Here is a 22,482-nt window from a genome sequence, read left to right on the forward strand (position 1 = left end):
CAGCACAAACATGCTGAAGACGTTCTTTCCTCTGAATATCTTTCGGATATTCTTTCGGATATGTTGTGCCGCTAGAGATGTCATGATGATCTACGCGTTTGAGAAAACAAGTTTACCGGACGAGGTCCTCTTCAGATCTCTGCGAAGTGAAGACTCCAGCGAAGAATTTGCTCTCGTCCACCTCGTCGCCCACGTGAATCGCATTATCCATCGTATTCCTGGAATCATGACTCTCCTCATCGTCGCCGGAATCGAGATCGCTGTACAATCTACCCACGCTGGCGATGGAAGCCACGCTGTTCGCCTGTGCGAAAATCGAAATATTCGACCTATGAATATTTTAACGCCATCGCATAGAACGATCGGACGAAACAGCATGATATTTGATGTACGAAGCAAAAATCGTTAAATGATACAATACACGCTACATCGATACGAACGCATACTTTAGTTGGTCCAGTAACGTTTCGATGCGAAGAAGCATACACACCTGGCTGTCGATATCGCTACCGCTTTCAGCACTGTTCGCCCTGACATTCGCTTCGGACAGAACAAATCTGCATGCAGAAAGAATCGATCGAAAATTTAGTCCTTTAATGATCGTCATATCGTAAACAGACATTTATAACGCGTTAGTCTTTAACTAAGTCTGCTTATTATTGCGTAACAGGACTATCGTTGTCTGTCTTACGCAATATTGATTTTCATAATGATGCTAGAAAACGAGGAAATACAAGCAAGCAAAACGTAATGTATTTGATACGCATGACTATCAATGTCAATCAATTAATAGAATTTCGCCGAGATAACATAATAAAAGATAATATAAGAAAATAAGACAATATAAATATTCATGAGAATAATTATTGTATATGCTGTATATGTATATACAAATTTCAAAAAAAAGTTAAATCTAACTAACACAGATATGCAACAAATGGCGTAATATTCAGTATAGGCATCTTTCGCGAATGCAGAATATGTAAATAATAATAAAATAATAACAAGCCTTTTCTCAATTATTATTCGATGATCAAAGTGACCTCGAACATTTCATTCACCTCGCGGGAGACATTTCGGGCACTGGCAGTTCTCTCTTCTCCAGACATTGATTGATTATCCCACAGATACGCGACAGCAGGCAGTCGTAAGCTCTGTCTTCTGGACAATTCGTACAAAACCGGTACAGTAGCTGTAGGCCATTGTTCGACTTGATAGCCTTCCTTCCAGCTTCTAGAAGATAATTGGATAAAAAAAGTACGCATAATAATCGGCGACTTCCAAGAGTACATTAATAGAAAAAGGATAAATCTGAATATAATGCAAATACATGATTAGTATTTTTTAAGATTTTCTGCAGAGAATCCGTGATAATAAACCTACTTATAACGCAGAGATGTTGAAGCGTATTAAGAGCGTAATTACAAATCTTCAGTCTCATTTGCCCGTCGAATCTCTCCCATCTTTCGAAGATACGCATTAGAAGATATACCATCCCAACTTTAACGAACTTGTTGCAGCAAAGTTCTGCAAGTAGAATGTTAAAATCAATGTCACAGAAAAAGAGATACGATTTAATTTAAAAAAAATTATATATATGATAAATGCGTATACGTACTATTAACTGTAAAATGTTTGAAGCATTCCAGCAATGTTTTCAGCTTCAAGTGTGGAGTATAACCAACGCTGACGAATGTTTTTTCCAAGGTGCTACTAATGCCGTCTTTCACTAGCATTTGTAAGGAAAAAGCTGTCGAAGAAATAACAGCTTATATTGTTCTTGAATGTATAAGCGAATTATGTATTAAGAAAACGATTGCTTACAGTTTTTAGCCAGAGTTTTGATAATCAACAGCAGCGACAATAACGTCTTGCTATTGTTGTAATGTTGTTTTAACAACGCGTGGAACACTTTTATGGAGTTGAGCAATTTCATCTTTGACACAAATTTCTGGTCCCTCTGAGCCACCTAAAATAGATTCGATAAAAGTTTTATTGCAATTATATGAATGTCAAAAGTTTCCTTCTACAAAAGTAGCAATAAGCAAAATAATTGTTTCTGCAATAAAATTAGAAACCGGTTTTTTTTAAGTAAAGGGTGTTAAAAAAATTACCTGGCCCAAAATCCAGAGAATGTCTTGAGTGAGTACTTCGCTCGTGATGGTGTCTGCGTGTTGCAGGTTAATTAAAAGTTTAACTAGGACTTGCGTGATACCTAAGTTGATCAGTTGAATGACCGCCATGCGACTACTGGTTCCTGTCAAAAAAAAAAAAGAAAGAAAAACGAGCGCATTACTTTCGATTCCAAAGAATGAAGATTCCCAATAAAAAGCACTTGAGAACACTGTATAATAAACATTACTTGTGGTACTCTTGTTCTTGCTCGCCTTCTCCTTGGATTTGCCTTTGGTCACTCGGGGTGATATGCATTCGTGAAGTATGCCGGTGATACTACAATCGGCAACGTGATCCTTGCAGTTCTGAAACACAAATTTTCATATTATCTTAATTCGTTTTTGATACAAAAATAAACATTAATTCTTTCCTCTTTGCCTCGTTTACATGACATTTATAACATGTGTAGAAAAAGAAATAAAAACTTTGCTGCAATGATAGCGACGAGTAATTACAAAGGAGTCGTGTGAATAGCACGCGAGCAATTATTTTCTAATCTACGTGCGCGCCGACACTTGTCAGGAACTGGAACAAGCGGATATCTAGTTTTACGAACCTCGCTTCACAGCTTTCTCGAGCGTGTAGACACAATGCAACATGCGTGTCGCGTGACACGGTCGCGCTATTTCGCGCAAATAGAGTGCTAATTGCCGCGATTATATAAATTCTTAATTGACTTTGCACTGTGTCAATATGTGTCGGCCCAAAATGACCGTAGAAACTCATAATTTTCTCAAATACACACACACCCACACGTTAATACGTAATTTGATCGATAGCTATTAACACGCGAGACGCTCGTAGCTTTATCTGTAGCTCCGATAAGATGAATGTTACAATTAAGCGAGAGCGATCAAGAATAAATTAGAACTAGGCTTGTCAAAGGATTATTTTAATTAAAAAATGATTTACCTCCAGTGTCATAATAAACGATTCCATCGCGCCGGAATTCTTGCGCCAGAGCTTCTCCAATGTGCGCTCGCGTATTCGTCGATCTGGAAAATACACGTGTAAAGTGATATAGAGAAATTTATATAACATCCTTCTCTCGCTGTATATACCTATATCAAATTTATAAATTTATAATTTATATTCGTAGCGCCAGATGCGATACCGAGTTTGCCAAGATCGGCCTTGACAAACATATGGAAATACGTTCTTGAAAAATCAGGGATACATTGGCACGATACTCGTGTTTTCTTACACCAAACTTGAGGTGCTGCCAATTGAAATCAATGTCACGAACAATGTTCATAAAATTTACACGATGTGTTAAATCAATGCTCTTATATGACGGTAAATATCGTTATACATATATTGAACATTGCAACTCCGTGCACAGAATAATACGAATCTTTGCTTTTGACGTCACAATCAAAATATATAGTTGCGTGACCTACAGCGAAAATTTAGTTAGAGAACGCCTAAAGGTAACGCCGAAACTATGTCGCAAATTTCAGCTGCAATAACGTACAACGTGCAAACTAAAACCCGACTGCAGTAAATTCCGCGACTCGCGGAAATACCAGCCAAATAGATTTGCCAGCCCTTATCAAATTGGCGCGTCTTCAATGCGCCCGACGCGATTCCGAGTGTGTATCATTCGGAGGTTCTCTGGACACCGGCCAAACGGATCTGTCAGCAGCGATACCGAAAGTCATTACGTAATCTTCTAACAGGCGGTTCTTCTACTCTAAAATAACGGACGGTAAAGCGGCCGACTACTCTGTTTGCACACCTGTTCGCGAAGTTGTCCAAAAGATCCGGAACTGATTGGCGCGAATTCATATTTAACAAACACGCGCGATAACGAAGCAGCGACGATAATTAAAATACAAATAATGAAAGTAAAAAGTAAGCAAAATAAATTTATTGAATTCGAATAAATATTTATTTCAATACTGCCTAATAAATCATTTATTTCAAACTGATAATATTTATTTGATATAAGAAAATTATTTTCAAAGCAAATACATTTATTTGTTTCAAATAAATGATTTATTACAGTATGAAATAAATATTTATTAATTTATTATTTTTTTCAGTGCAGAAAATAATAATATTCAAAAAATTGCTTGAAAAGAGTTTCGTAGAACATAATTTCGGAAGTAAATAAATTCAATGTCTTTTCTAGGTGACATATATATTAATCTCCGCAAATCTTTCTGACGTGCGGATATTCGTTTTGGTAAAAATTTTCTACATCTCATATTCGTTTAATTTAAGTTTCAAAGCGAGCTTATAATAATAACATGATGGTGCACTGGACGAATAGCGAAGGAACAATTTCCTTCGCTATCTGTCGCGAAGGAATCGCACGGAGAATGATAGATCGCGCGAGTTCTATATCCGCGATTTCATGCTCGTGCCGAGAGTATAATGATATACCGTCACGAATTCCTTTCTGAAGTGTCCAATCTCTCCCTCAATCCGTTTAGAACTTTATCGCGCGCAATCCGTACGTTTATCGTACGGCAACGTTAACGGAGACGACACGCGATGCGAAATGCTAATGAGAAGGAAAATTGCATCGGGTATTCGATTCGCGATAATAATCGAAACGGAGTTATCACAGAAGAGCGCGTGTCTATTTTCTTGCGTCGTCGAAATCAAATTCGTGAAATATTATTCGGGAAGCTGTCAAGAGGCTCGTGTTGTTGTCACGTTAAGTGCCAGAGCTTTATAAAAAAAAAAAAAAAAAACAACGTAAATTGGCACAAGACGAGAAAATTATTATCGAGACGCAAAATTACCACATCCCGAGAGGGGAGATTCTTAAGAGTAACGTACCTGATGAAGTGACACGCGCGTGAATCTTGGCCGCGATCGCCCTGAGCGCGTCGCCCGCTTCCTGCGGTTTAGCCGCGTGAGTTCGCAGCTTCTCCAACAGCGCATCGCTCACAGCCTCGTCCGCGCTTTTATTACCAGCTGACATCGCACTAAACCGCACCGCAAAACAACGAGAAATGTCATTTACTCTTTCCAGCAAGGAGCATAGACCAGAAACGGTGAGCTGCGTGCTTCGATCGTGCCGCGCCGCGTGAAAACGTCAGAAACTAATGAGAAGCCATTGATTGATTCTCTCGCGAGTTATCGAGGTCTACTGCGATGAAATGAACGCGTCACAAAACTTGCAAAAGCGAGACTCTCGTCTACTTTTGATGATGAATGAGGACGCAAGGAACTAGAGGCTGCAAGCTAACATTTCACGTTTTGCCTTTTACGGTACCTGAAAAGAATGATTAAAGAATGATTACAAATATTATTAACTCGTTAAAAATATTATTTTTTACAAGACGTAGGTGAAAAAACTCTCGACGAAGAGTTTTCGTCATGGCGAGACAAACAATGATGTTTCCTCGCGCATTGTCAGCAATGCGACAAGCTCTTCGCCGCATCAATGAATCTTCTGGCATTGGCTTTCGGCCAACGCAGTCGGAAGTGCTGTTTATCACGATTTGTGCAATCAGCTGGTCGCCGTAAGTCAATGTCGCGGGAATTAAAGTCAACCATTGGAAAACCGACGTGCATCGGAGCCAAGGTTAATTAACGCGGTTGGATAAAATGCAACGTTTTTTAAATAAACATCCAAGTGCTGCGCGATCCTGAGATGAACGCGGCTTGAAGAATCTTATTATGGAATAATTAAGTGTCTAAAACTGTTTATTAATCGCGGCGACGGTATTGTCATATTAAACAAATATTTAATTTAGTCACGTTTACTTGGGATCGTCGACGATGTCAAGGGGATCTCATTTCGTATTCTGTGACTTTGTTCGACTGCTCGCGTCATAAAAAGAAGGAATGGACAATTTTATTACGTTTAACTAGCTACGTATGAAATATTCGTAAAGCCATTCTAAAAGCGTGGGACATCATGCAAAATATTATTATTTTTTTTTTTTTTTTTGAACAGGCAGATACAAAAAGGAGAATAAAAAGATTACTAATGAGATATTTATTGGCAGCTCACAAAATACAAAGGCGTTTCTAATTATATGTCTTTTGTAAATCTATACAGCGTGTAGTTCAAGACATGTATATATCCTTAAAAGATTAAAGCAATGCGTGAATTGTTGCATTAAGCGTTGCATCGGTGCATTAACAAGGAAAGCCGCAGTGCGATCGAGTCAATTCGTAGAATTCGCAGGTAATAATTAAAAAATTTCTTCGACTGCAATTTATTAAGCAAAATAATTAATAAACATCTCTCTCTCTCTCTCTCATAATTCTGCTCCATAACAATTACGAATGTTCAATATTTCAATAATGCCATCCGCTTAATTGGAACATAAATACTGCCTGAAGCGCATAATAATAAATAGCTATGCCGACGAAATGTCAAACCGATACAACTTGCATGAAAAATATCGAATAAGATAAATTCTGCGCATACACGCGAATATGCACGTGCGAGATCATCTCGATTTATTACCGATTTACACGATACTTACTAAAGTCACTTAAAATACTTAAGCCAATATAAAGCGTATATAATTCAGATATCTTTTATAATTAGAATAAATAAAACTCAATCAACTTCCGCTTAAGTTTTTTTCAAAGTTTCTTTCTTGAAGCAGATTTATTTTAACGATCGCCATTAATATCAACAAATAAAAGCCTTCAACTTTGCATGTAAGTTTAGCAAATTGTCAGGCAAGTATATATACGTCGAAGTAAATGTCTTGAACGAAATATTGCATGGAACCACGTGTTGGAAAGCAGACCGTATCTCGAATCGCGACGACCGGAAACGCGGAAAGACAGAAACGGCGTACATACACGCATATACACACATGCACACGAAACACACGATTCTGTCCTCTATAGGCTCTTTACTCTTCCTGCTGCACGTCTTCGGCTGCATTCTCGTCGACCGGCTGCACCGTCACCATCGGCCGTTGATTTTCCTTGTCAAACTTCTCCGATGCACCTTTCATTTTTTTTTTGCCTTTCAATTTATCGGAGTGAAACTCGATATTTCGCGACTGTCTTGAGACAGGAATGAAATTTAACTCGGAATCTTTCGAGAGGTTTTTCGCGTTTCGGCGGGGAACAATAAAATGAAAGCTCTCTCTTTCTCTCCGAAATTTGCGAAACGATCCTCGCGCTCTGCCACTCCGAGGCGCTTTGACGTTTCTGCCTGCCAAAACTATGTTTAAAAGCATCCAGCGCACACGCACACACGAGGATCGCGTCTATTTTTAGCGACGCGATCGCGCTTTCCGAAAATCGCGCCCTCCTTTTCTCCCATCCGCGAAAGCACCCTCGCGTCCTCCAGCACCTCGGCGTCATCGACCGATGCGCCGTGATGCAAAATTTTGGCAATGTTTTGACGGTGCAGAACTTTTTTTTTTTTTATTATTAATTCGGGAAAAACGACACAACTGAATTTTATTGAAAAAAATACTTGCAGCTTTCATAATAAAATAAAACGTTTTGAAATTTTCTCCTGGAAAAAGGATAGAGACATGCATATTTTCAAAATGGAATATAGTTTTTAAAATAGAGCATTATTTGTGAAGGGATGAGCTAGCCTAAGCTTCGAATTCTCTTCGCAACGTCAGGATTTTAATCTCGCGAGATCTCGGATAATTGCTTCATCGTCAGAGATCGCGAGATCGCGTTTCGTTTGCCAAAATCCAAAAAAGATGTTCCGCGTCTTTATCTAATCTTTCTAAACGTCATTGGTTCCGCTAGAATGCAAAAGGACGTTGAAATAAATCACTAGGAACAGGTGAACACTTTGCGAAATGTCTGACAGAAATATTATATAGAGATGAAGTAATCAAGATTATATCCAAAACAAACCGCACGAGGCAAACGTGCTTAATGATTCTCTATAAAAATATATAAACGATGCTTCTTGAGACTCGAGAAAAATCCCCGGCTCGTCTCGGTAACCGAAATAGCGTAAAAAATGTGCGGACACTTGACTTTTGTTGTGATGTGCGAGACAATTTATTAACACATATATAGCTCAATAAAATCTACCAAGGTATCGCTAGATTATATCAATGATTTTTCAGAAATGTCAAATTTGGCAGGGCATATCGCTAAATTGGATAATAAATTTTTCAGAAATATCAAATTCAATATGAAAAGTCAAATTGCCGTGAAAAACGTGTACGACTATTCGATGCAATTAAGACAACACGAGAAAAGAGGTGGTTGGAGATGATTCACTTAATTATTAGACGACTCTCCTAGGAAATAGCGACTCGTCGAAGGAGGAAATCGCGTGGCCGACTGTCACGCTAACACGTATTTGTTCACGTGCGACACGTTCGTGTCACGACATGTGAAGGTATTCGTCACGAAACAGCACGGTGCTTTATTAACGCGAACAACGATGCGATCGAAGCTGTCGATTAAATGGGAAGCACGAAGAGTCGAGCGAGAGATGATCGGGAGAGCCGAAGGATCCAATAAAACGTGACGCGATCTGACCAGCTTCTCAACAAGGCTTCATCCCCTGCAAACGTGCCGTCGCAGTCGACGATCCTGACACCACTGACTGCAGACGTTACATGACCTCGGGACAACCCCACAACGACTAACCGAACAGCATCGGCGTGCCGATTTTGTATGCGGTATACTTGTTGATAAGCGCGAAAGCGGATTGATTAGCGAACGTGCGAAGTTCCACGAGGGTAGTCGACTACTCACGAGGTTCTTTATCGATTGCTGAAAGGCCGCTCCGGTTCAAACTGGTCCACATTCTCCTCTCGCCATCCTGCGGGATGCAAGATGCAAGCTTTCGAGCTCAGAGTCGATAATGCGAAAAACTTAGCTATCCTGAAATCATTATATGCCACATCATCCAAACTTTCACGGAATAATTTAATCTCATGTATATATAGATCTATATCTGTTAATGATCGATACCTATATATTTTTCATACAAATTACAACGTTATATAATCCTTGTTCCATATGTAAGATAGAAATTAATTCGGCTGTAATTATTACAAATTACCAGTATAAATTATGATTCTGTCGAAGTGCGAAGCCAATATTTGCAGATCTATTGCTTGTTAATATGACTCGATGGCGATGAATAAATTTTCGAACTTATCGATAAACTATGAATGCAAAATATTTAATAATTTAGATATAAATCATATATCTTTTACACGATGCGAAAATAAAAATAAAGTAAGATTAGAACTTTTAATCTTGTATGTAATACATTAATTAAGGATATAATCTGGCATTTATATGACAAGCTGTTAGAGAAATATTTATGACATAAAGTAATTATTAGGGTTAACAAAATATTCTAAATGACAAAATATGAAACAATACTCAATTTTTCATGACGAGATAAAAATATTTATAAAGGTTTTAGTCATTTAAATAAAAACGTACTTAAAGCCGTCGAGAAGAATTCATCTAGATCGATGCTTTGCATGTTTGATACAAATAGTCATTCTTTTTATCCATTATCCATTTTTCTGATCAATGACAATTTGTTCACTGAAAAAGGATTTTCGTTGTTTTCCGACGAAACAGAGAATTGCTGGTTAAATCGACCAGAATTCCTTATAATGTAACAAGAATCTGGTTGCACAATAAATTAGTTGTTTGTGCTAACCAAGATTCGTGTTGCATTATAAGGAATTCTGGTCTATTTAATCAGTAATTCTCTGTTTCGTCGAAAAACAATAAAACTCTTTTTTTCAGTGTCATAACCATCAAATATATCGTTGTTATGTTTTCGCATATTCACTCTACGTTTCTCCAAATCGATGTTATCGCCAATCCTCATTAAAGTTCGGAGATATTTTCGTTTAAATCATTTTTCTTTTTAGCTTACGGCAAAGGTGTATCAAAAATATCGAGATAAATTAATGAAATGGTCCTCGGTTAGAAAATATAAAATATTGAAAAACATCGCGCCGTAAAATTTTATTATCTAAATAAAAACCCTGGAAAAAATTAAAAATATTAAAATATTAAAAATTTTGAAAAATTACGTGTCAATACCTAACACGATACGTACATTGGAACCTAAAATTCGGAAAAAATTAATATAAAAAATTTTTTATCTATTTCCATTATCAGAGAACTTCTTAGAAGGACATTGTACATGTCTGGAAGTACAAGAGAAAAAAAATATCGGTAAATTTTGACCGCCATCAAGGTGACTGTTTCGATAATACACCTACGCAGCTCGAACATCATGTTTCCACGACTTTAATAACCGTTGATCGAGATCGTGTCGGGCGAAAAGCCAATAAAAAGGGCGACGCGACTCCGACGTGAACATTAGAAATTCAAATTGAACTACGTCGCAAGACATCCGGTCCAATGGCCACGCCCTTTATTCATGATCTAAGCGAGAAACCGTCGATATTAACCGGTTCGTGCTACCTCACTCATCTAAAGTACACGGGCTACTTTACGGTACTCCTATATGACTTCCCCTTCGCGAAAGACTTCGTTTAGCATCACATAGCGATCAATATATAAGGTGCTTTATCGATCGCTGCGATACTTGCGCGATGAGTGCTTGCAAGATTTTACATTTATGAGTCTTGTCGATTGTGTACACGGAGTTCTTGATAGGACGAACACGAAAGAAGTCGTAAATCAGCGCCCTGATCGAGAGACTCCTCTTTGGATATAAAAAATCGAAGACAGATGAAAAATTTCTTCAAGTCTCCCCTAAACTAAAATATATATTATAATAACAAAAAGCAAATTAATTAGTTAAATTAAAAGAAGAACGCGGGGTAACAAATTTACATGATACTACATCTTTTGCAAAAAGTATAATATAAAATCGTATTTGTATTTGATATTATAATTATCGCGACAGATATTTTTTTCATTAGAAACACTGGATCCCGTCGACTTGCCCGATATGGAATTTATCTGTTGAAAGACCATCCAAGCTTCCTATCGTCCTTATGAAGCCTGGACTGAAGCCGACCACTTCTCTCGCTCTCGTTTGTAAATCGCGCTGCGAGTTCCGCGTAAAAAAAAAAAAAAAGAATAGCCATACGTCGTATTTTACTATGATCGGCAGAGGAGCATACAACGAGCAAATATCCGTAAGAGGTTAAAAAAAACAGACCTCGGATGATGTTCGACAGGGTGGGGAAAGACTTTGCTCTCCGGGCAGGAATATATAAATCGCAGGTAGGGCTGAAATTCAAGTTAGTACGGATACGATCTGAGACTATCGGCAACCTGCGGACAAGCGATGATGCGGGTGAGTCTGCCGACGTGATTCACTCGGAATGAAATTGTTCTTTTGTCGTTCTTCGTTCATCTGCATATTGCTGGTTTCTTCCAGTGTCGACTTTTGACATTCGAATGACAGACGTCTGCTTTTTATCTTTTTTATTTCAACGATAATGCAATTCTATTTTTACTTGGGAGATGGAAGGGATTATTGGATTAATTATTATTAGAAAGTTTGATTATCACGAAAATTGCTCTGTACGAATAATGCTAGGAGAGATTAAATCCTATGTGTATATATCGCAGTTTATTTATATCTCGCACAGCCGCGGTATAGGTATATTGATAGAACATTGTTATCATGTATGCATCGTGATGTTTTCGCGAAAGGTAATTTCATTTTGTTTGCATCTTGGCGATCATTCGCATGCAATTCGCGTGAAACTTTGAAACAAGCATCCACCGCAAATAACATTATTTGGAAAAGCTATTGCGCTGCGCATATTCTTTGTCTCTGCTGTCAGGAAAGCGTAAAATGATAAACAGTGCATAAATAAAATATTGAGAAAAATGCATATACTCCGATATAGATTAAATTAAGAAAATTAGAATTCATATACGTTTGCTTTCTCTGTATTTTTATATTTTTCTTCATCTCTATCAATTTAAACATAAAAAAAATATCAATATGAAATCCAAAATATATTAATGCAATTTAGACTATTATTTCTCAATTTTAATCTTTTTGCAGAATTTGACGTCGTTCGTAGTTTTCCTCACTGTGGTGCTTGGAACAGCAGTATCGAAACCATTATGGTCGACCATAATCGACAGTGACATATATTCCACACCCGAAATCAACGCACAGTATCAAGACACGCGTTCTTCTTCTCCCTATTATGTTTACAATGTACTACAGACATGTATGAAATATTTATGTTACAATTGACGTCATCCATGCCACGTTACATTTTTTTTTAGATCTATACAAACGTAGGAGGTATACCAAACACTGTTCATGTCAGCGGTAAACCAGCAGTTTCTTACCTTCCTGCTTACAATTTATACTACGGAACGTCGATTTACGACTTGCAGATTCCATTCAATCCGGTCATTATAGTTTTACAAAAAAATCTCTACAACATACATATGAATGTTAGTTTTCAGTAATTTGTATCATTTCAGATTTATCCCGTGCTAACACCATCACATCCAGGAGTGCTTCCTCCAGCACTTCCACCAACATCCACGCAAGAGCCTTTCGATGATGATAATGATTACGACGGAATCGAGAAATTAGATACAAAAGTCGATCCAGCCACAGAAACAAAGAAACCAGAAACGAGCGAGCATGACGATTCCATAACCGTGGAAGCGATATGAGATCATTTTCCTCGTCACGTACGTAGCACATACAAACGTGAAAGGAATAATGGTTTAATTATTGAGTGTTCGCGTGTTTGCTTCCTTATTTTGCACACATTGTATATATATATATATATATATTTTTTTTTTAAATATATATATTAATTAATATTACATTATATTATATTGCGTGACGAAGATTGCAAAGATGGCAAAGATTGCATTCTAAGACGGTAAAAAAATTTGTTTATATATATTTTTCATTATATTATATTATATGTATTATATATGGTAATTATATATAATTTTTTATTTTGAATAAAAAAAAAGTTTGAAATTTTATATGCAAGAATAAAATGCGGATAATAAATGAAGACTTGAATACATTTTACTTTATTCTCATTGCCATCATTTCCACATATCGCATTTATGTATTTACATGTCTCGAATCGCCATTTGAAAACTAATTAATCTTTCGACACTTTGGAATTTCAATGAAACGTGATTTCCATCGCTGCCGATTTTTCTTTGCGCGTAGTATTACTTGTAAAGACCTGTTTGTTAGAAAATGTGAACGCGCTATTAATAGAGAGTCCAATAATGATTCGATATCGCTCTGAAAAACCGGGGTAGTAACGAGACAGTAACTTGACGTCGATAAATGGACTTATTTTGCAAGGGAACGAGAGAGGTTCTTTACCCCGAGAATTCGCGATAGAGCGAAAGACGACGAGCCGTATTCGCGGATGCATCAGTGCACCGATCTCGTCGAAACCGGCATTGCATTGACATCGATGACACGAGAATGATCGTTTGTCGCGGAACCGCGCTATGGATGGTCGCGATACTCGTCTTCCTCGCAAGCGTATCATCGTCTCGAAGCGGATTCACGACTCTACATCAGCAGCAGTCCAGGATCCAACCGGCGCTCGCAAAACAAGTGACATACGAGAATCGCAAGGATGAGTTCGCGCACAGTGCATCGTCCGATCGAATCGGGACCCCGTTGAATTATTCCAGCAGGACGAAGAGAAATGATTACATCGCGCGAAGAAACGAGAGCGATTATTACGCGCAACGTAGAGCTGTCATGGAGAGATATTACGCGCGACAGCGTGAGATAAACGCGAGATACGCTAATCGAACGGGCACCTCGGGATCGAAACATAGGGATGCTGTATCACAGCTTCGGCCGGTGACGAGAAACGTGACTCTGCGTAGTCTCGGGACGTATCCTGGCAAGGACTCGAGAGATAGCGCGATTCTCCGCTATCCTTACATAAGAGTCGAGCCGATATTCAGCAACGAATCGAGGAACAACAGGATATCGATCGAACCATCGGATAATCGACGAAACATCACGTTGAATACTAATCTTGATTTCAAATCCGATGCAGATTTGCAAGCGAGAAACAGCGATAATATTGAGAGAAAGTTAGATTATTATGTCACACCCACACCATGCACCAACGTGTCATTGTCTGGCACATTTGCGCCAAAAACGCAAATCAAACGCTCTAAAAATTGCACCCAGGAAACAGAGCAGAGTTCTAATTGCACAAATCATAACGTAAGTTAAATATTAAGAATTTTACACGGAGAGAATTTTCTCTTAAAATTTACCCTGAAAATCATGATTTAATCGTAGTTATCATTTACCTACCACAATAAAAAATATTAATATGTACATAATAAAATTAATCAAACATATTTTATTTCTTATTGTGGCAGATATTAATATTTTTATTAAGATAAATATTAATCAGAGAAACTCATAAAATTTTTCCAATACCATATTGTCTCATAATTATCATGATTTTCTCCGGGGTAAATTCTAAGAGAAAATTCTCTCTCTGTAACACTATTTCTATATAGAATTTTCACAAGTTTTCAATATTTTAATTTTAATGTTTCAATTCTAAATGATTTATAATATATATAACAATTTATTATATTAAATATATTACATGTTACACGCGAATTGGTTGCGTTTGTTCTCCAGAATTCCACCGGAGACGACTATCAATGTTGGGGAACGTGCGAAGGGAAGATTGTCTATCAACATAACTTGCTTCTAGGATTGAAGGGTCCCTCGAATCTCGACACCCTGTTCGAAGTAATCATTCAAGGTCCCATTTGTATCACTTGCGTGGAGGTGTTGCGATATAACGAAACTAGAGCGATAGTCACGTTAGATTCCGGCGGACGTGGTCACGAATATGCGAAACTTAGGCTAAAGGGTTACAAGAATGAAGGATTTTCCTATATAATAAAGGTTTGGGGTGTCAAGAAATTTGATCAGAATTGCGATAATTAATTGAGAAAAATGCGAGAGGTTGAACAGACTTCATTATTTCTCGTTAAATAATACTTCACTTTAATAGGAGTTTTGAAAATAATCGACCAAACTAGCAAGTATTGTAATAATCGTTTTTATTAAGTTTCACGACGTTTCGATCATATGGTCCTTCTCAAGTGAGAAATAAATTAGTAAAATTTAGCTCATCGTACAGCAATGCACAATGTTAATTTTAATTAAGAAATATATAAGTCAAAAATTAAAAGTAAAATTGAAATTGTGAGACAGCCACAACATATCCCAACCAAGGATCGTCAGATTCTTTTTTTCATTTTCACTTGAGAAGGACTACAATCATATGGTCGAAACGTCATGAAACTTAATAAAAACGATCATTACTTGCTAGTTTGATCGATTATTTCCAAAACTCCTATTTAAATACTAGTGACTGTCATTAATAATTAGGATTTTACTTTACTTTAATCTTATACGTACAAAAGAAATTCCTAATATAAAAAAGTATGCATTTTTTATAAATATATTGATATGCTGTATATAATATCGCTAAGATTTAAAATCTTATGGTCTTATATGATAATAAGTGAATAATCTCGTAGCACAAATAAAAAGAACAAAGTAATTATGTACGTAAAAAACATCACAAAAAATTAAAATTATTCTCTCTCTCTCTACCTTTCTCACTCTATATCTCTCTGTAAAACATACATACTTATATGTAAATTATAAAAATATCTTATTAGCATTATATTATTAATTCAACATTAATATGCGATAGCATTAACACAGATAAAACTCTTCAACTCTGTCGAGCAACTTGCGTCATGAGAAAAGATTTGAGATTACCTCAAGATACATTGCAGTCAAAGTTCAATAGAATAGAGTGACCAATGTACTAAATATATATCCACTGATTACACATTTACTTCAACGCGACATTACACATTGATTATTCTTTCATAACAAAAACCCCTTTATCTTAAAAACAAAGATCAAAAAGCAAGAAAACTGATAGTCGTCTAAATATTGACACAGCTAATTACGTTTACGGAATACCACTCATGGCTCAAGATTTCTTCGGGACGGAGGTCGGAAGAGGTGGAGGCGGTACGTTCGGTATTTTCTCTTTATCGCTTCCCGTCTGATCTGTCTTCTCGTCGTGGAAGCTCGGTAATAGATGACCGGAATCGACATTCCTCGGCGTGGTCGCCGGAATCGGTTCCAGGGAGCCATAAGGCTGGTAATCTACGTAATAAGTACCAGGTACGAGATGTGGATTAAAGCCATTGTACGTATAGATGTACGGCTCGTAATAAAGGGATTGGTAGTTCGGGTAGAAGCTCAATGGCACTTGCTCATTCTTCTTCGAGGAGTTCTTCGAGGGTTCAAGGGAGTCGGTCCTCGACTCGTCATCCTTTGATGTCTTCGCGTGATCTTCGTTGCGTTCGTTGGCGATGCCGAAACTACTCGACTCGGCCAAACGCGACGTCGAAGACGAGGCCTGGTCGTTTCCGGCGACCTTATTATCATCGGCGACCTTGCCGAGCGACGAATAAGGCACCACTTCCGGTCCAGCGAAATGAGGCGCTATTTGAGTGTAATAGAACGGCGGCACGTAACCTACGGCAGTTCGATGGACGATCGGTTGTATCACCGGAAACGCCCGCGATGGCGACAGATTCTGATTGCTCGTGATCACGGCGTTGTACACCTTCGGCACCCTGAGGAGACCCGGGCCGGCGACCGCGACGGTCATGAGCGCGCACACGATCAGCAGCTTCATCTGGAAGAAGTGTTCCCCGTTAGTTTTTGGTAAAATTGTTTTATGTCAGCGGAAGGAAGAGAAATTTACGACGAGATCAGAATTTCTTTACAAAAGAAATAGCTTTGATCGATGTCTTCTATTATCTTTTTTTTAATAAAAAAATAATTGAAAGTATGCAAATTGAAGCACAATTCCGGTAGGAAGATGAGCACGTTTCTATAGGAAAATGGCTGACATTATCATGGGTTCCAGGAAAGATTGCGCAAACATCTCATGTAAAACGGTGCATATAAACGAGCCGAAATCACGCGTGAATAGAATATTATCTTGCTCGTGTTCATAGGGCGTGTACTCGATATCGAGTTATAGCGGATTCCTATCATGCTTTAAGTTCAAGTTCCTAGAGTAATGGCTATAAGAATAGTACGTTGTAAGACCACGATTATATTAGCTATTTAATCTAACTAAAAAAAATCTCGTTGCATTAAATTTGTCATCAATGCAAACGCGAGAATGCGGGTAATTTTTAGTGAAAGGTGTAAAATCGAACGATAGATATTTCATCAACTTCTGTCTCTTTTTTGCACGACATTATAATAGAAATATTTTGCGAGGAATAACATACATGCAGATTTATATTCGACGTGTATGAATCGAATTATAAATGTGCTTCAAGAATAAAATTTTACAGGAAAAACAAGAAGTAGATGGTCGAGTGAAGAAGGTTGAAAAAATAAGCAACCGGTGATTTTAGAATGGCATTGCGACACCAAGTGAATCATCAGCACTTCGTATCGCTTCCTACCTCTGATAAGGTTTACGTTCGCGTTCACCTTCGTTCACCAAAGTTGTTACTTAGCGAACTGCTCGCTTGTACTCACCTTACGGCGCGTTATCAGCTTCTCTCCTGCGCGTTTTCCTGTGTACGGCGAGGATCTCGGAGAAGCTGACACCACAAGTAGCAAGAGCGCAGTATGAGCCCGTAGTATATATGGGCCCATGGGGTTCCAGGGTTCAAGTCCCGACTCCCCCACTACAGGCGACTCTTGGCGAAAGTACTCTCCGATCCGTACTATAATGTCCAACTTCGAAGACCAGCCTACATCACCGGTAGAACTGTAGAAGGACAGCGGTTTGCGACGCGTCTCCTTCGACGGTGCATCGAGTGCATCGAACCATCGTGAATGATCACGATCTCTTTAGGAGGATAAGTACGTCCAGGAAAGTTGCGTGTCACCTTTCAAATTCTATGGACACGAGCGAATGATTCGATACTTTTGAGGACTAGACATGCGGTATTTATATAACATTGTCAATAAGCAGTAATTATATATATATATATGTGTGTGTCTTACGCATTAGTTATTTTAATCTTGTATGTTTGATCACTACTATTAGAAATTATATAGAAAGATTAAAATTATATTTTTTTTATATATATTACGTATTATATGGCAATAAAGTTTTCAGAGTTGTAGTCTCTTATAGATGTTGCAATTATAACGGTATTACATATGCCGGTATTTATGTAATGTCAGATAGAATGAAATTTCAATCATTATCGATTAAATTTGGACGTACAACCAAAAAAGTAAGATCCTATATTTTATTGTATATATATATAGGTAATTGTCAATCATTTCTGACACGCGGATTCGAACTGTTATCCTATCGACGAGGCATTCGATCGGTGAACAAGGTGACATGCATTAATTATTCGCCTTTGCAGCTGTTATTCGCGCATTCTGCCACTTATAAATTTATAATCCGTTAATAAAATGCATCAATCTCGCCAGGAAAGCAAAGTGGTTCGCCTTGATATTTCATTTCTTAATTCACCATCTAGCTATAGACATTTATAAATGCTACGTGCACTTGTCATTGATATAAAATACAAAAATGCAACAGACACAGCAAAATATATACGATATAAATTAACGTTCCAAAATATGAATAAAAATATTACATCTGTCTCGGCCTATCGTGAAATTAATTTTAATTATGTTGCAGCTTTATACAACATTGTTTACGCTTGGGCGAAATTTAATTCTGCTTAAAGCTCTTTCTGCTCTCGTGTATGTATTTCCAAATAAAAAATTCCGTAATTGTGATTTCTCTGGTTTGTATATAATATTCCATTACGTATTTACTGTTGTCGAATAAGTATGCGAGAGGAGAACGACAAAATGTCGACGATTGCGAAAGAATTTTTGCGCAAAACGCGCGCAATAAGAATAATTCAGAATTCCACGCGCGCTTTTTCGGCAGGTGGGGCAAAAAAAGAAGCGTCTTTCATTCGAATTCAGCGACATCGTATTATAGTTCGGTAAATCGGTACATTTGAACATTAGCATACATACACGTGGAAGTAAACAGGTTCACTGGTCCAGAGCGTGTAACAATGACGCGCTTCGCACATATTAGTCGCAGTTTAATGAACGCGCTATAATAACAATGCGTTTCTACATATATTATTATGACGTCGAAACCGCAATATAATAAGCGAAGGAACTTAGCAGATGTTACAACGATTTTTCATCATAATAATCAGCGCATACATTCTTCGTGTAATACTTATACAAGTGAGCTAACTTAAGTCTAGACCCGCTCGAGTTTGCTCTAATACTAGTTTGATTATTCTCGACAGTATTACTATGTATATGCGATAATATAAAAGGTATGTTTTATCATAAATATGACAGAACTATGCTGGTACGACGTGGTGGTCGGTCAGATCGACTCGATAGGTATGTAACAGATTCTCCGCAGCAGCAAAATCGGGAAATTCGGAAGGAAGACAATCAGCAGCAGCACCAAGGGCGACAGTAGCAGCAGAATATTGGCGTACACCACCAACCACCAGATCGACAACGTTCCCAAAACCGGCTCTAGCATTATGATCCTCCGCCGGTCAAGAGATCGAACGAGAGTACGAGTGGAAGCAAGGCACTCGTGAGTGTTCCGAGATATCCGGTTTTAAGAAGATAAAACACTTCCCGACCATGATCGGTAGATTGTTCTGCGTGTGCGCGGGCTGAAAAGAGAAAAAGACAAATTTCTTTAGTGGTTTTTTGATAATGGACACTCTGTTGAAAAAAACTCGACCTCGAGAATTCGAATAAATTTAATATTAAAAAGCCTGATGTAACATTGATTCTCGAAATATCATTTTTCATTGCTATAGTGTCAAATATATGCATATATAAATTACGACATAATAAGTATAAGCAATGCTTACGATCTTACATAATTATGTATCAAGATGTGTTTACAGTTTCATATTATTAAAGCGTTAATTATACGGCCTGAGAGGTACATTTGTAAAGTAAATTTTGCGCGGCATAAATAAATTAGTAACATTACGAGTTGTCTAATTGAACAGTAGCAGAAGATATGATGTACTACAGCGTGATTATATATCGATCCCGAGAGAACGGTACTTATCGATTGCTAATTATGCAACAAAGTTACCTGTAATAATTACGTAACAATACAATGTATGTTTAAAAATACTGAAACTGTCTTGCGCTCTTTTTCAAACGGAACAATAATCTATTTTGCTGTGTTCTTTCATTTTTTCGTCTCACAACAAAATCTGACAACGCAAATAAGTAATAGTCAATAACATTAGTGTAACATAATTGGTCTTGAGGAGGCTATCGTACGATGTTACTAATAAATTCAATAAAATCACATGTACGGATTCGTGAGAGAGGTCTGCTCTTTCCTTACGTGACCTCCATATTCCTTCCTTTCCCTCTGTTATTCTCGAAACTACACGATTGTCCTTGTATCGAAGATAGTAGTAGATTCATCTCATAATAGGAATGCTGTACAAGCTTACGTAACAACGCGAGATCAAAGAAGGTAAAACTGCGCTGCGAGAAAAAGAGAGAGAAGAATGACGAGAATGTTGAATATGAAAAATGATTCCATTCTCTACGATGTGTGCACGCAATATTGTAAGAAGGATGGCTACTCGCATGCGCTTGACTCGACGTATTGCATCGAGAAAAGTGAAATTTTCACGATTGCATAACAGCTGTATAATACTAGTATTCAACGCGGCGTCATCATATAACGCAATCTAAATGCGCAACGTAATGTCAATGATCAAGCGTAACGAGATAAGTAGTGCCTTACGCAGTCTGCTTAATCTTAAATTTACGTAAACGCGCCACTTCTCCAGAGAAAAACTGGAGCACTTATTAATGTTTGAATAAATAATCATTTCGGCCCTCATCATGATAATGCGCATTTTTTTACTTAGAGAGCAATCGAGTAAAAAAAAGACCTTAGTCTCTAATAATGTTATCATCTATTATTATCCGTCATAATATATTAATCACAATCAAGAAATAAAAATAGATCGTATATCTGCTCTAATCATTATATTGTTGCGTTAGCCATCATAAGATTGCATTAAATAAAAAAATAAAACCTAGTATATCTGCATCCATAAATTCATGAACTTTTTCTAAGAAAAAGCGTGTTTATAAATATTGAAATTACATCACAGATACGGAGTAGCATTCTTACTGCCATCAAGCTCTTACGTCAAATCGCCTTTTACTCGCTTCCAGTCTATTATAAGACTGTATATATACCTGGCGGAAATTAGAAATGATATCATTACACGCGGTAAGAACAATTGTACAAGCATAATAAAAGCAATTTACATGGATTCATGATATGTGGCAATCAATGCACCTAGCATTCGTGAATCAAAAACACACAAATAATTAAAAATAAATATGTTTAAAAAGAATCTAAAGATTTTTTTTTTGCGCTTAGTAGCATCCAATTTTATTTAACACATTCTTTTTCCCATAAAACAGCCATAATTACAATTATATATTTTTTATTATATATATATATATATATTCTTATAAAAAAGAGGAAGAAACTGCAATTAATTGCGGGATTAGCCGGCTTTGAGGGGCCAACATCAGACATCAACAGTGCGACAGTGTGATTTTACACACCTCCAGCCTACCTTCCGCTATCACGACGACTTCACGACCCTTACAAAAGGTTGCATCGCGTCAGGGGTGTCTGTTGAGATGAAGCGCTTTATCCTCTCGCGTCGCGACGCATCTTCGACGCGTCAAACACGAGCTGGACATGGACGATAATTCCTTGGCATATGCACCCACACGCACTTGGTTTCTTTTTTATTTCGCAAAAAAAAAAAAAAATAAATCAACACAGCTGACTCGGCTGGTCCGCGCGCGACGCGAGCAGACGCGCGCTCGCTTTATGTGGACTGAGAGCGTTAAAGTTCGCGGCCGGTCTCCGGGCGGACTTTCCCTTTCCTTCGGTTCCTTTAAGACCGACGCGACGGCGTGTAATATCGGGAAGGCAGGCCACGTTAAGTCACCCGGTTACTTTACACACGGGTGTGCGTCAACCCGATGGCATTGACGAGTTTCCGCGCGCGCTCGTTTCTTCTCGGCCCTCTTGCTCAATGATGAAGGAGCGAACAAAGAGCCTGGCCAACTGGCAAGGAGTGGCATTTAGAACGGCATGAATTTACGCGCGCTCGTCAACATCGAACAAAGAAACGTGTGCTTGATATAAGAGCGTAAAATTTTATTTCATTTTTTTCCTCATGCAAATGCGATAAATTATTTTGCTTAATATAACGCGTGAGCAGGAAGAAAAATTA

At 37.8% G+C, this 22,482-nt stretch overlaps 4 protein-coding genes across 10 annotated transcripts in view; 2 read left to right on the forward strand and 2 right to left on the reverse strand.

Moving 5' to 3' along the window:
- LOC114929074 (cytosolic carboxypeptidase 1) overlaps positions 1–8,817 on the reverse strand; it is a 31,376-nt gene extending 22,559 nt beyond the window's left edge. Inside the window, exons 1-12 of one of the 7 annotated variants that reach the window (XM_085480236.1) lie at positions 8,626–8,816; positions 7,015–7,627; positions 4,966–5,114; positions 3,088–3,170; positions 2,363–2,480; positions 2,115–2,257; positions 1,825–1,969; positions 1,619–1,750; positions 1,384–1,527; positions 1,062–1,233; positions 491–557; positions 117–304 (exon numbers count right to left, since the gene is read on the reverse strand). In XM_085480236.1, coding sequence (XP_085336362.1) covers positions 117–304; positions 491–557; positions 1,062–1,233; positions 1,384–1,527; positions 1,619–1,750; positions 1,825–1,969; positions 2,115–2,257; positions 2,363–2,480; positions 3,088–3,170; positions 4,966–5,114; positions 7,015–7,343 — 1,670 coding nt within the window. In that variant the 5' untranslated portion in view covers positions 7,344–7,627; positions 8,626–8,816. Of the gene's footprint in view, positions 1–116; positions 305–490; positions 558–1,061; positions 1,234–1,383; positions 1,528–1,618; positions 1,751–1,824; positions 1,970–2,114; positions 2,258–2,362; positions 2,481–3,087; positions 3,171–4,965; positions 5,405–6,971 lie in introns of all 7 variants that reach the window. The other 6 variants (XM_029300442.2, XM_029300443.2, XM_029300444.2 and 3 more) reach the window with 6 other exon arrangements.
- A 2,536-nt stretch (positions 8,818–11,353) lies between these two features.
- LOC114929193 (uncharacterized) lies at positions 11,354–13,004 on the forward strand. Its single transcript, XM_029300637.2, has 4 exons — positions 11,354–11,395; positions 12,119–12,277; positions 12,349–12,477; positions 12,553–13,004. Exons 1-4 carry the CDS (start codon positions 11,387–11,389, stop codon positions 12,748–12,750), a joined length of 495 nt encoding a protein of 164 aa, XP_029156470.1. The 5' UTR covers positions 11,354–11,386; the 3' UTR covers positions 12,751–13,004.
- Positions 13,005–13,233: 229 nt separating this feature from the next.
- Positions 13,234–15,577, forward strand: LOC114929192 (uncharacterized). Its single transcript, XM_029300635.2, has 2 exons — positions 13,234–14,302; positions 14,735–15,577. The coding sequence occupies exons 1-2, from the start codon at positions 13,538–13,540 to the stop codon at positions 15,047–15,049; spliced, it is 1,080 nt and encodes a 359-aa protein (XP_029156468.1). The 5' UTR covers positions 13,234–13,537; the 3' UTR covers positions 15,050–15,577.
- LOC114929191 (uncharacterized) lies at positions 14,597–22,291 on the reverse strand. Its single transcript, XM_085480239.1, has 3 exons — positions 21,811–22,291; positions 17,696–19,848; positions 14,597–16,832 (listed from the first exon to the last, which is right to left on the reverse strand). The coding sequence occupies exons 2-3, from the start codon at positions 17,813–17,815 to the stop codon at positions 16,116–16,118; spliced, it is 837 nt and encodes a 278-aa protein (XP_085336365.1). The 5' UTR covers positions 17,816–19,848; positions 21,811–22,291; the 3' UTR covers positions 14,597–16,115.
- Positions 22,292–22,482: the final 191 nt, after the last annotated feature.

This window comes from Nylanderia fulva, unplaced genomic scaffold (assembly GCF_048542155.1).
Source record: "Nylanderia fulva isolate GAGA-0341 unplaced genomic scaffold, ASM4854215v1 Scaffold14, whole genome shotgun sequence".
Classification (NCBI taxonomy): domain Eukaryota; kingdom Metazoa; phylum Arthropoda; class Insecta; order Hymenoptera; family Formicidae; genus Nylanderia; species Nylanderia fulva.